Source organism: Dromiciops gliroides, chromosome 4 (genome assembly GCF_019393635.1).
Source record: "Dromiciops gliroides isolate mDroGli1 chromosome 4, mDroGli1.pri, whole genome shotgun sequence".
In the NCBI taxonomy this organism is placed as follows: domain Eukaryota; kingdom Metazoa; phylum Chordata; class Mammalia; order Microbiotheria; family Microbiotheriidae; genus Dromiciops; species Dromiciops gliroides.
Window position 1 is genome coordinate 141,433,665 of NC_057864.1, and position 13,183 is coordinate 141,446,847.

The 13,183-nt window shown below is 39.7% G+C and overlaps 1 protein-coding gene across 1 annotated transcript; it reads left to right on the forward strand.

Moving 5' to 3' along the window:
• Positions 1-1,073: 1,073 nt before the first annotated feature.
• ZP4 (zona pellucida glycoprotein 4) lies at positions 1,074-8,136 on the forward strand. Its single transcript, XM_043964645.1, has 12 exons — positions 1,074-1,239; positions 1,521-1,642; positions 1,737-1,839; positions 2,403-2,555; positions 3,811-3,998; positions 4,599-4,696; positions 4,937-5,067; positions 5,557-5,746; positions 5,842-5,989; positions 6,932-7,007; positions 7,444-7,548; positions 8,036-8,136. Exons 1-12 carry the CDS (start codon positions 1,074-1,076, stop codon positions 8,134-8,136), a joined length of 1,581 nt encoding a protein of 526 aa, XP_043820580.1.
• Positions 8,137-13,183: the final 5,047 nt, after the last annotated feature.

A 13,183-nucleotide genomic window follows, 5' to 3' on the forward strand; every position in this document is an offset into this window, starting at 1 on the left:
GAGAGTAGGCATTTTCCAATATTTGTCTTTGCCTCCTTAGAGCACATATCAGGTACTCAATAAGAAGGGCCTGTTGACTGATTGACTATAAATCACTATTGTGTGACTAAGCAAAATTATGTTCATGTCTTTAGATCTTATATCTAAATCATAAGAAACAGGGACCTAAATCTGAAAAAACAATTAATCTACTAGGACTAAATTCAAAGCTAGGGAAAGAATGGAGGACTTTGTAGACTAGGCAATACTGGTCTTTTTTTTTTTTTTTAAGTGAGGCAATTGGGGTTAAGTGACTTACCCAGGGTCACACAGCTAGTAAGTGTTAAGTGTCTGAGGACAGATTTGAACTCAGGTCCTCCTGACTCCAGGCCCAGTGCTCTATCCACTGCACTACCTAGCTGTCACCAGCAATACTAGTCTTAACCCTCACCATACTTCTACCCCAGATCCTTCAAGGAAACACAGTAAAGCAAAGTTGATCATCCAATATCTTGTATGAACAAACACAAAGGTTTGACCTTACCCAGCAAAGAATGTCTCTGGAGCATTCTCTCTTGGGGGTAAGAAATGTTTCCAAAGGAGGAAAATAGCTTAAATCTTACTTAGAATTTCAAACCCAAATTCCAAATGAGCAGGGATTGTTCATGAAAGGCTACTACAAATCTAAGGGTGATTTAACAGAGATCCATCTAGACTTGGAAAGACATTTCAGCAGGTACAGGTGGAGTGATTTAGCTTAAAGGTGAAATGAGTGACTTCTCATCAGAATCTTAGTAGAATAAATGCTTACACTAAGCAGTATTAGGAAAGTCCTTCTCAATAGGAAGTAGAGAATTTCCCCATGTTCTGACACATTCCTGGAATATAGACTGTGAAGCATCTGGCCAAACCCAGCTGCAAAACCTGGGGAGGCAGTCATGGATCTTACAAAATGAGAGGCTCCAGGGGTTTCCCAGCTGATTTCTATTGAGTTGTGCACCTGAAGCATGGCCCCTCATCTGGGTACAAAAGGCCCTTCTGAAGGTAAGGAAGAGTGAGGAGTGAGAAGAGAGCTGTAGTAGACTAGTGCCAAAATGCTGTGGGTTTTGCTTTTTGTTCTCTTACCTTTTGTTTGGGGGAATCTGGGAGAGATAGAAGATGTGGATCAGCCTGGCACGCTATATTGTGGACTAAGGAGTTTTCAGTTTACACTTCCTCTTCTGAGTCAGTATGGAAAGAACCCTGGACTGATAGTTTGGGGTAAGGATGATTAAACAAAAAACACTCTTTCCTTCTGATAACAAAACTGACTCTACTAGTCTTCTTTTCTCCTTCCTTTACTATCCCTTCCTCTTCAAATTTTCAGGGTACTTTAAAACGCTAAAAGAAACAGATGAATTTCCCAACTCTAAACACACCTTAAGGAATTGTCATGATGTTCTACATCTCTCCCTGTTCTAACCCTTCTGTCCTTGGAACACTTGGAAACCCCTTCTATTAAGGCATTGGCATGCTTACTTTTTGAATTGATCCCTTTTCAGATGAGAAAGGGATGCTGCACGCACTACAGAACGATTCAACCTGTGGGACTTGGATCATCTACAGCTCACCTGAGTCCATCCAGCTTGAAGCTTCCTATTCTGGATGTTATGTTACCAAATGGGTGAGTAGGACCAGCCTAGAGTGGGGGCCTTAATGTTCTTTGCATTCACAACATTGCTGCTATTTATTTCCTGTTCTGTCCTGCCTGTCTCCAGGATGCCTATTACATAATGCCTCTTGGGGTCTCAGGCCTAGATGTTGATGGAAGTAAGACTGTTCACAAGGTGAAGGTGCTCAAGTGTTCATTCATTCTTCCAGGTAAAGTTTTGTAGGATTTGTGTTTAGAGACAAAGACGACTACAATTCTGCTTGTGGTGGTATGAAAAGCGTACTGTATTTGTTCCCTTCTGCTCTTAATGATTAAAAACACATCAGCTGGGGATCCAGGAAGTCTTGTCTTGAGGATAAGAGCCAATAATTTTACTCCACGAGAGATAACACATCGATATTGGAGGGTACAATATGATCTTTAGTTCTCAAGTATCCAAGATAATCGACCCCTGTATAGATATGGCAGAAAGGTCAAAACGACCTGTCTAGACTGTTGGGGAGTATATGTCTTTCCCCACCCTTATCTCTGTTTTGCTGGCTGAATTTTGGTACATTCTTGCACTTGCAGGAGGCAGACTCTACTTTTGTGTGCTGTGGGGCACCAGTGCCTTCATATCAATTGATTACAGGGTTTTCATATAGGGTGTCCGCCAAACGAAAGAACAATAGAAAATAACCCTGTAAACAACTTAAGACTAATTGTTCTAAACATTCCTTCTAATATGCTTTAAAGTTCAGACCTGTGTAAGTTCCCTTCTCTCTGAAACCAGCCCTAGATGCTCCAGGTCCTTCCCTATGTGATGTCAAAACCGAGGACAGGCTGTCCTGTGCTGTTCCATCCATCACCAGAGGAGACTGTGAGAACCTAGGCTGCTGCTATAACTCTGAAGATGAAGTCAATCCTTGCTACTATGGAAACACAGGCAAGTGGTGACTTTTGTTTTCTTTCTTTCCCCTGCCCCCCCTTGTTTTGTTCACTGGTTACAACCAGGGAGAGTAGAATGCTTGTAACTTATCCCACTTGACTTGTGGCAGAATACTTGTTAGGGGATGGGAAATGGTATAAAACAACCGTCAGCTCCATATGATACATATCATATCTGATGACATGAGCTACTTCTTAGCCTTGTTATTTGATTCTGAACAATGAGTGCTTATTGTTAGTTTCTTTCTCCTTTCCCTTCTTGGAGTGACAAAGAATGTCCTGTTCTCTTCAATTTGTATTCCCAGTGCTTGGCATATAATAAGAACTTAAAGTCTTTATGAAGTGGACCTCCCTGTAAGTTACTGACAAGTACCATGACCTAACTAAAATGCTAATCTAGGCTTATATATCTTATAAAGTAGAATGAACGTGTGTCTGTGGTATTTCAGATTGGTTTAGGTGGTAATCTGTACTATATCGAATCAGAGTATGCTGCGGAGACTCCCCTCAAGGAGTTAATCTCCTGTTTTTGAAGAAAACAAACAAAAAACCCCACAATCTGATTTTGTTTAATTTCTGTATCTTTGTTGTTGTGGGGTTGGTTTTTTTTTTTTTGGCGGGGGGGGGGGGGGGGGGAGTTGGTTTTGTGTGTGTGTGTGTGTGTGTGTGTGTGTGTGTTTTAATATCCCTTTCATATACACCTATCTCTCTTAACAAAGATTGAAGGAGGCAAGCAGTAGGTCATTAAAATATATATGTGTATGATCCAGATAAAGAACTGATGGACTCTGAATGCAGATCAAAACATACTTTTTTCACTTTATTCTTTTCTGTGTTTTTTTTTCCCTTTTTGATCTGTCTTTTCTTTCACAACTGTAACTAATATGGAAATGTTTTCTATGATAGCATATGAATAACCTATATGAAACTGCTTATTCTCAGGGGTGAGGGAGAAAAATTTGGAACTCAATATTGTAAAAATGAATGCCTAAAATTCTTGACATGTAATTAGGGGGAGAATAATTTTTTAAAAATGTGTGTGTGTGTGTGTGTATAAATATATACATATATAAACAAACCATATGTGATATAGCTATGTGACATCTTAACCACCGCATTCTCTCAAACTAGTTCATTAGCTAACTTGGGAAGGAAGAAGACATACAAAATCATCAGTTATTTTAGGTTCTATCCCTCTGGTTAGACCAAGAAGAATGGATCTCTGACTTAAGTTTTTGCCCTTTTGTTTTCAGTGACTGCCCAGTGTACCCCAGATGGCCAATTACGTGTTGCTGTTTCTCAGAACATGACTCTGCCATCATTGCTTTTGGATTCAGTACATCTGGTTTCTGGACTGGATGCTAAATGTGATCCAGTGGAAAAAACTGATGCCTTTGTCCTGTTCCAGTTCCCACTCTCTGCCTGTGGTACCATTGTACAGGTGAGAGGGTAAAGATGTGACCAGGCTAGCACTGTAGGCTAGGTGGGAGTACTTCAATGAAGAGCACCAGAAGTCCTGAATCGGAGCAAAAACAAAAGTATGTAGCCCTAAAGTCTTCTTATGGTCACCTTTGCTTCTAAAGTACTAAGTATAGCAAATAGAGACTAGGAAAACCGTGCTGTAGAACATCTCTTGGGACAGGTTTTCTGAATCCAAACACTACCAAAATAAAGAGAAATCAAAAGCATACATTCTAAGGACTGACAAACAGTCACATCTGCTTGGCTTTTCCCTTTATGGTCTTTTTTTTTTAATCAAATTATGAAGCAATGCTGACCGAGTTGGGTATCTGCTCATTAGTTATTTCTGTTCTTGCTATTTTGTGTCTAACATTCTTAGGCTATTTCCAGCTGGTTGTGTTCAAACAAGACCTTCCCTTGCCTTTAGCTTGCATATCTTTTAAATAAGACTTACACAAAAGAATACAAGGAAAGAAACTACCTAAAGGGATGGAAGAAATAAAAAGGTTTCATAGCAAATTCTGACAGACTAACCAGTGACCTTTTGAAGTGAGTAAATGGCTTTACCCATCAATTTCAGATGACTGGTAAGCAGGCAATATATGAGAATGAGCTATTGGCATCCAGGGATGTGAGAAACTGGACACGTGGGTCAATCACTAGGGACAGCATCTTCAGGTATGATCTTTGGTGCCTAGCATCCACTTTTCTTTCTCCACAAATATGAATATGCTCTTACTGACGTAATTAATTTGAGTACGTCTGCCCACCCCTCTCTGTAATCATAACCGTTACCCTTTGAGGGATAGGGAAATAAATGAATCCTCTCTGAAGGGAATCCATTTTCAGAACATTTATAGATGATGCCATAGCAAAGAGTTGTCCATCACTGGCTAAAGCCTCTCTTCATCCATCTAGGCTTCATATCAGCTGTAACTACTTGATAAGAGGCAACATTCTCCCAGCTAGTATCCAGGTCTTCACCCTCCCCCCGCCACTTCCTGTTACCAAGCCAGGGCCTCTGGCTCTGGAACTGCATATTGCTAAAGGTAAGGTCACCCTCTTGGGCAACATAGGTTTTGTTTCTCCTACCTGCAGAATCTAGAAGCTCTGAGTCCAGGCTGGGGCATGAGTTATCCTACAACTCGGATAACCTATTTGCAAGATAAACTCCTGTTTCACAAAACAATCCACCCTTTTTGCATTAAGCTTTTGGCTTTGGGTACCTTGATCAAAGCATTTTGTAACGATGATTCTTGGTTCTTTAGTCTCATTTATGTCAACCATTAAAGTTTGCAAAGCACTTTCCATATGCATCTCATCTGATTCTCACAACAACCTAAAAGGTAAGTGCTGTTTTCCCCTTATTTAAAGATTGAGAAGCTAAGGCTGAGATGTTAAATGATTTGCCCATGTTCCTATAGCTAGAAAGTTTCTGAAGCAGGATTTGAACTTGGGTTATCTTGACTCCAAGTCCAACATTCTATCCACTATAAGACTTGACTTCTCTTTACCAAACCAAGTTCTGACTCTTACAGAAGAGGACTATAGTTCGTACTTTGTGGCCACTGAATACCCGCTAACAAAGCTACTTCGAGATCCAATTCCTGTGGAGGTTCGGATCCTACATAGAACAGATCCAAACCTGGTTCTGCTTCTGCACCATTGTTGGGCAACCCCAAATTCCAATCCTCTGCATCCAACCCAATGGCCCATCCTAGTGGAGGGGTAAGTGGCTGCTTGAAGACTTCTTCAGCCTGGAAAATGGGGATGGGGGGGGGGGGCGGAAAGGACCTACCCTGATACTTGGGCATCTTCTTCAGATGCCCCTTTGCAGGAGATAACTATTGGACAAAGATGGTATCCATGCCAGGAACTTCAACACTGCAGTTTCCTTCTCACTACAAGCGTTTCATCATCTATACCTTCACCTTTGTGGATTCTGCTTCTAAGAAGGCACTCACAGGACCGGTAGGATGTCATTATTCCTTGCATGTGGCCTTGAATCTAAAGCATAGCTAACTCTCAGAATTAACCTCACACTTTACCTTTCAAGATTGGTGGCAGCTAGGTGGCACAGTGCATAAATCACCAGCCCTGGATTCAGGAGGACCCGAGTTCAAATCTTGCCTCAGACATCTTGACACTTAATAGCTGTGTGATCCCCATTGCCCTGCAAAAAAAAAAAAAAAGCATATTGACAACTTGCCAATTGCAACTAAATAAAAGGCTCTGATTAGCAAAGGATTCTTCCTATTCTGCCCCATTAGCCAATTTTCTCTGGATATATACATATATGTATGTGTTTGTGTGTGTGTGTGTGTGTGTGTGTGTATATATATATATATATATATATAGAGAGAGAGAGAGAGAGAGAGAGAGAGAGAGAGAGAGGGGTAGATAATACATAGACAAATAGCTGAGGTGTAGAGATCTATAATAGCTTAGCTTACACCAATGGTTTATACTAATTGGAGAGCTTATCTCTATTACAGTATAAAACCTAAAAGCATATTTCTTTTTTTTGTTTGTTTTTTGTGAGGCAATTGGGGTTAAGTGACTTGCCCAGGGTCACACAGCTAGTAAGTGTCCCGTGTCTGAGGTTGGATTTGAACTCGGGTCCTCCCAACTCCAGGGTCGGTGCTCTATCCACTGCGCCACCTAGCTGTCCTTAAAAGCATATTTCTAAACATAAATTCTTTAACCTAGCCCAGTCCTTGGCAAATAGTAGGTACTTAAAAGGGCTTATTTCTCTCTTCAAACTTAGATAATTTAGGTCCTCCAAAAACTAATAGGCTAAGGCATCTCAATATGTCTAAGAAGCCTCCTTTAGCAACTCTTATCTCTATCAGTAATAGAAGACCAAAAAGACTGGCTTCAAGTGGTAAGTGGGGTAACAACGGATCTCTCTAGGTATATCTACACTGCAGTGCTTCTGTCTGTTGGCGCTCAGGACCAGATTCCTGCACAATAACCTGCCCTGTGGGAAGTAAGTGTCTAGACCTATCTCCTGACCCTCACTGCTTCAAACTCTTATTTAAAGCAATAGAGCCTAGATCTAGTTCTTGCCTTAAATAGGCCATGAATCTTTTATTGAACCTGTCAAATGACCGACAGCCAAAATCAAAGATCTCTATTTGGTGTCTGGGTAACATACCTTCTCAGTAATAACACGAGATGTAAATCTATGTATATCCAACAGGTGACAGCAGCACTTATGGTCAACAGAAATGTGTTATCTGCCTGTACTTGTGTGTCACCTTATATAACTCTGCTTTGCTTCCTGGGTGCCCCACCCTACTTAGTGTTTAGGGGCAACACTTTCTTTTAACCCTCTGTGCTATTATCTAACTGGGCCTCCTAGGCACTTGCTAGACCAAACACTATATGAATATTTTTCTTGTTCTACCCCCTCCTCCCCTTAGGAAAACGGAGGAGCTCTGAGTCCCAACCTTGGAACAAGACTTCAAGTGTTTCTAGCAAGGGGCCTATATTTTTCCTTCAAGTTGCTGAGAGCTCTTATCAGTCAGGTAAGGGTCAACTCCAGTGTATCTTCCTCTAATTTTTTCTTGCTCTGAAAACCTAGACTTAGATTTGTATTCTTGATAACATTCATGTGTCTAGGGCATGGCACTGTGCCTTGCCCATGGTAAGTACTTTAATGAACAGTTTTTCACTCTTTAGATTCAGATAAGTAATCTGTCTAGTCAAATTCTACCTGGACCCCTTACTCTACTATGCCCCTCTGTTTTGAAAGACAAAGATTCGAGTAGTAATGAAGTCTTAAACACAGAAGGCAGCGAAAGAACATGACGTTTAGTCATAATTCAGGGTTTTTTTTAATGTTTCCCTTCCCATTCCTAGACATATCTGAGGATGTGATTTGCATCTGTAGGATTTAGTTACACACACTCTTAACATGAACAACTAGAGGACTGTCTTAAGTCATTACCATTCATTTATAAGAACCTTTTAATTGGTACCAGCACAAGTTCTAAACAATCATTTCTTCTACAGGTTCAGTCCTGGACATAAGAGCACTCTGGCTTACTATATCTGGGATACTAATTGTGGCATTCCTGTTGATATCCATCCTAACACTGAGGAGACTGAAATAAGATATTCTAGAAATAAAAAAAAATTACTTTATGGTTAAGTTCTGATTTCTAAGATGACTGCTTAAATGTGGGACTCCTTTGGTCTTATGGGTAATTGGCCTCTACTCTGATATGCTTGAGACACTTCTCTACCCTACCTCAACTCAAAGCTTTACCTTGGTTTTCTCATGGGGCTACAGTTACATTTCTACAATGAATAGCTCCCTCACTTTGTCTATGCCAAGAATAGATCCACTTTGGGACAGCCAGGACTAGTCTATTCACTACTCAACTTGCTTATAAAGATGCTCTTCAAAAATTAAACTGACAACATTCTGAGCCTCTTGGATCTGCCTAGCTAGTTCTTATATGTGAAAGACCTACCTACTTAGCATGGAGAAAGCTCTTGTTCCCCCTCAGCAGGGGGCTGTGTGGCATCTTCAGGGGATGGGGTGGGGTGTTCCTTGTTCTAAAATGGCTTCAAATAAGTAGCACATGCCCAAGAGCAAAGGTTCAACCTGAAGAAAGGTTAGCAAAGCAAGAACCTTTTTTGTAATAAATATGCTCTTTAATGTCCTTGAAGATAGGGCAAAAAAAAAAAAAAGGCAGGGGGAGAAATCGGCAGCCAGGAATGAAAAAAACACAACTGGGAACACGGCATTGTAAGAGCCAAGAAGGTAACAATGAGCACACTACCAGGCCCTTTTCATTTAAAAGGGCAGGGATATGTTTGAAACTACAAGTAAGAAATAGAAAGGAAAACCTTGGCCAGCTTCTGAAGGAGAAAGGTCCTTCTTGCTCAGGCCAACCTCTCTCCTTCTGTCCTTGATTCCATCTCCTACAGAAGTCTGCAGCTTTAATCATTCCTATCTTTTTCTATTCCATCTCTTTGCTGCCTCCCCTCCTCAAATGTCACCAGACCCTGCCATCTCCTTAAATTCTCATCCCATATGTCCCATCGTGGTCCAACTCCTATGGAAAAACTCTGCTCTGCCTTTGTCCCCTCACATTTCATTCACTTGTAATCACTTGCATTTTCCTTTCTACCCACCAAGAAATTGTTCCTGCTGGGTCCTAGGTGATTTCTTAATTGTTCTCAGCCCTCCTTAACTCAATCTGTACCATGCACTGCTAACCACAGTCTCCTCTCTAGACTGTTGAAGTAATCTTATCTCCTCTTTCTCTTATCTTATTTGGTTTTGCAGGATCATTTTTGTTTTCTTTATGTATGGCTATATTTTGGGATTCTGGCGTGGGTTCCTGCTTTCCTTTCTCATGTTGATCTCAATTTCTAAGAGCTAATAATTATAATAGCAACCTTTACATAGTACTTTAAAGTTTTGCAAAGGTTTTTTTTACAAAGGTCTCATTTTATCTTCATGGTAACCCGGGGGACCATTGGTGCTATTATTAAATGTGCAAAATAAATGGGGTTAGAAAGGAAACCAATCACATTGTTTCAATTATATTGAACTATTATCAAGATATTTACAGAAGTTCATGGACCCGGGGCAGCTAGGTGGCTCAGTGGATAGAGCACTGGCCCTGGAGTCAGGAGGACCTGAGTTCAAATCTGACCTCAGACACTTGACACTTACTAGCTGTGTGACCCTGGGCAAGTCACTTAACCCTTATTGCCCCACTTAAAAAAAAAGTTCATGGACCCCACATTAAGAATCTGTCAGCCTAAAAAAAAAAAAAAAAGAATCTCTGTCCTAACTTCTTTCTATTTGGAGTATTATTGTCCTTTTACCCAGTTTTACACATTCAATCTACCCCAATAGTCCCCATAGTCCCATGATGGTGAATTACCAAATCTTGTCAATTGTCACATCTGTTCCCTTTTCCGTACTTGCAAGGCTTTTCTCTAACCTCCATCAGGGATCTCTCACCTAAACAACTTCAATAGTTATCTCCTTGACTTTAGTCTTTCTCCAAATTATCTTCTACATAGCTGCCAATCATTGCCAAATATCAACATAAGCATTACTATGTCAATTTCCTATTCCAAGAGCTCCTATTACATCTATGATGAAAAAGAGCCCTTCACAATCTGGTTCATCCTTTCTATACTTCACATAACCCCAATCACACACTTAGCATCATTGAGTAAGCACTTGATAAATGTTAAATGGAAACCATATCGGTGGTTGAAACATCCATTGCTTAGTACAGTGCCTGGCACAAAGTAGATGTTTAATGAATGTTTATTTATTGATATCTATTTATAGCTTTTTGCTTTTATATCTGTGTGACCCTGGGCAAGTCACTTAACCTTCATTGCCCTGCCATAAAAAACAAAAAACAAAGAAATGAAGCTTTATCACTTGTAAGGCATTATATTAATGTAAGCTGTTATGATTATAGACATAACTTGACTAATGTCAATAATTGGTGTTGGAATAAGAAGTCACTATTTGCTGCACCAAACGAGGTCATTAGCCTCTTTCTTACTCTGACACAACAAAACATCAAGGCAGAGAGGACCATAGAATTACTATCTCTTGCCTGTATCATTAGGAGAAATAGCTTCCTCTGATAAAGGCAAAAAAAAAAAACCCCACACACATAAAATCACAAAATATGGCTATTTTGAATACCTTTGTGGATTTATCATTTCATATATTGATTGAGATTACACAAATGGTTAATTGAAATTGATTGAGTGATTGTAAAAGTGGTTAACTTCAGGATTGTCTGTATATTTTCATTCTGAATTTAGTAGGACAAGATGACCAAAGATCCATAAAATAATTTTTCTTCTTATCTTTGGGCATACAATAAAACCCAACTTTTTTATTCCCCTCTTCAGCAAGAACTGGGTTTTCTTCTATCAGTGTAGTATATGTTTGGGAGGAAGAGTATAGTTCAGTTTAGTTGAAACATAGAACACATGGAATTGAGTAATATAAGATAAGCCTAGAACAGTAGGGACTTTGAATGACATAACAAGGAGTTTGAAATTTGCTCACAAAGATAGTATAAATATACATGATAATGGCAGTCCCTTATTTTCACCCCATGCATTTTTCTTTAGTGTTTGTTATTTCTGAACTCACAGATACCAGATTACCTTTAAAACAACAACAACAAAAAGAATTACTCATAATTCTCCTTGAAAAAGAATTCTCAGTCCAGATACAAAATTGTAACCTTTGGCTAAATAGAATACATACTTCCTTCTCCTCAGGAAAGCAACCTATAGTGATTCACTTTGCATGGATATTTGCTTCTTGTCCTAGTAGCTCAGGCCTGTCAGACAGAGAGTGGAAAGTAAACAGATTGATGTTTTTGCCAATAAGCAACCAGTAGCTATACCCTGTCAAACTCTTACAAACTCCTACAAATTCCTTTAGGGATGTACTAATTTCATCTACATCCTTCTATTTAGATTCTGGGTAGAGTAAGTGCTCTGCAAACACTGGGCATGAAGTGATTCTTATACACTCAAACTCCATTATTTGACTAGGTCTAGGAAGAGCATGCAAGTGTTTATTTGCTGGGACAGAGTTTCAGAATTGAAATTACTTTTTTTTTATGGTCCCCTGGAACTAATGAAAATAGGGTTGACCCCTGGCCAATGGAATTAATTTGCTTATGCAAACAAACTATATTGCTTTGAATTATATATTGGAGAGCCCTTAATTCTCTCCTTCCCATTATTTATGTTTATCCTTAATTACTAGATGAGCAATTCCTAAGAAAGGGAAATGGACCCTCAATATTTCCTGTTGCTGAGACAGTAAGAGGGAGGGAAGCAGGAGAACTCTCCTAAAAACAAACTAGTTAATCATCAAGTTGAAGGGAAGCCAGCCTGTGCCAATCATGCTTAGATGTTGGGGGTCAATTCATTCTGCAATTTGTGGATAAACTTACTATAATCTATTGGAGTGGGTAGATACAGACAAGGAAAATGCATTGAGATAGCACCTGAATGACTCAATATCCTTTGTTGGGAGGCCAGTCACATTGACATTTACAGCTAGGTGGCACAGTGGATAGAGTGCAGAGCCTGAAGTCAGGAAGATTCATCTTCCTGAGTTCAAATCTGACCTCAGACACTTTTAGCTGTGTGGTCCTGAGAAAGTCACTTAACTGTTTGTCTCTTCTGTAAGATGAGCTGGAGAAAGAAATGGTAAACCATTCCAGTATCTTTGCCAAGGAAATTCCAAATGGGGTCACAAAGAGTTGGACACAACTGAAATGACTGAACCACAATATTTCATGAATAACATCTGCTTTTCATTGGGACACCTTCCCCCATTCTCTAGCTCCTTTCTTTTTTATTATGGATTTCTTTTATTCAGGATTTTTCACGTGTATTATTTTCAATATCTGTGACCCCTTTGTATCGCTCCATGGGTCTCCAAAATATAAACAAAGCAGTAGGCAGGGATGGGTGGCAGGGGTGGAATAAGGAATGAATCTGTGATTTAAATGAGAAGGAACTGATAACTGAGAAAACTTCTAATGCAAGTCAGCATCCTCTCTATAACTGAAAGTACCAAATAGTTACCCAAAGCACAGAGAGGTTAATTGACTTTCCAGGGTCACAGAGCCAGTCTGTGTCAGTGGCAGGATATGAACTCAGGTTTTTCTAGCTTGAAGGCCATCTCTTTGCTATTCTAGACTGCCTCTCTCTCTCTCTCTCTCTCCAAATTAAAAAAAAAGGAAGAACTTCATTTAATAGTAAAATTTAATCAAAATATGACACAACTCAGCCAAGAACTGCTCTGTGGAAAAGCTTCATAGAACATATTAAGAAACTGACAAAAGGCAAGAACAGTAATCTTCTCATTGAGATTAGAATAAATATCTACTTTCTGTTCTCATTGCAATAGGCCCCATACAAAATGCAGAATTAGTTATGACCTGTGCATGCCTGGTTACCTAATCTCAGGGGTAGACAAGACTAGAGCCAACAAAGGGAAGGACTAAAACTATGGACTGCCACCACTGAAAGGGGTTTAGGAAATTAATTTAATCTGTGGTTTTCCATTTGAAAGAGCTAAAAAAGCACTAATAAAAAGAAACAAAGCCAGGCGTGGACTGATGATGGATTTTGAGA

Coding starts and splice junctions, on each gene's coding strand:
- ZP4 (XM_043964645.1), top strand. CDS start 1,074: ATGCTGTGGGTTTTGCTTTTTGTTCTCTTACCTTTTGTTTGGGGGAAT. Junction 5,068..5,556: donor GGAACTGCATATTGCTAAAG/GTAAGGTCACCC, acceptor TGACTCTTACAG/AAGAGGACTATAGTTCGTAC. Junction 7,008..7,443: donor AATAACCTGCCCTGTGGGAA/GTAAGTGTCTAG, acceptor TCCTCCCCTTAG/GAAAACGGAGGAGCTCTGAG.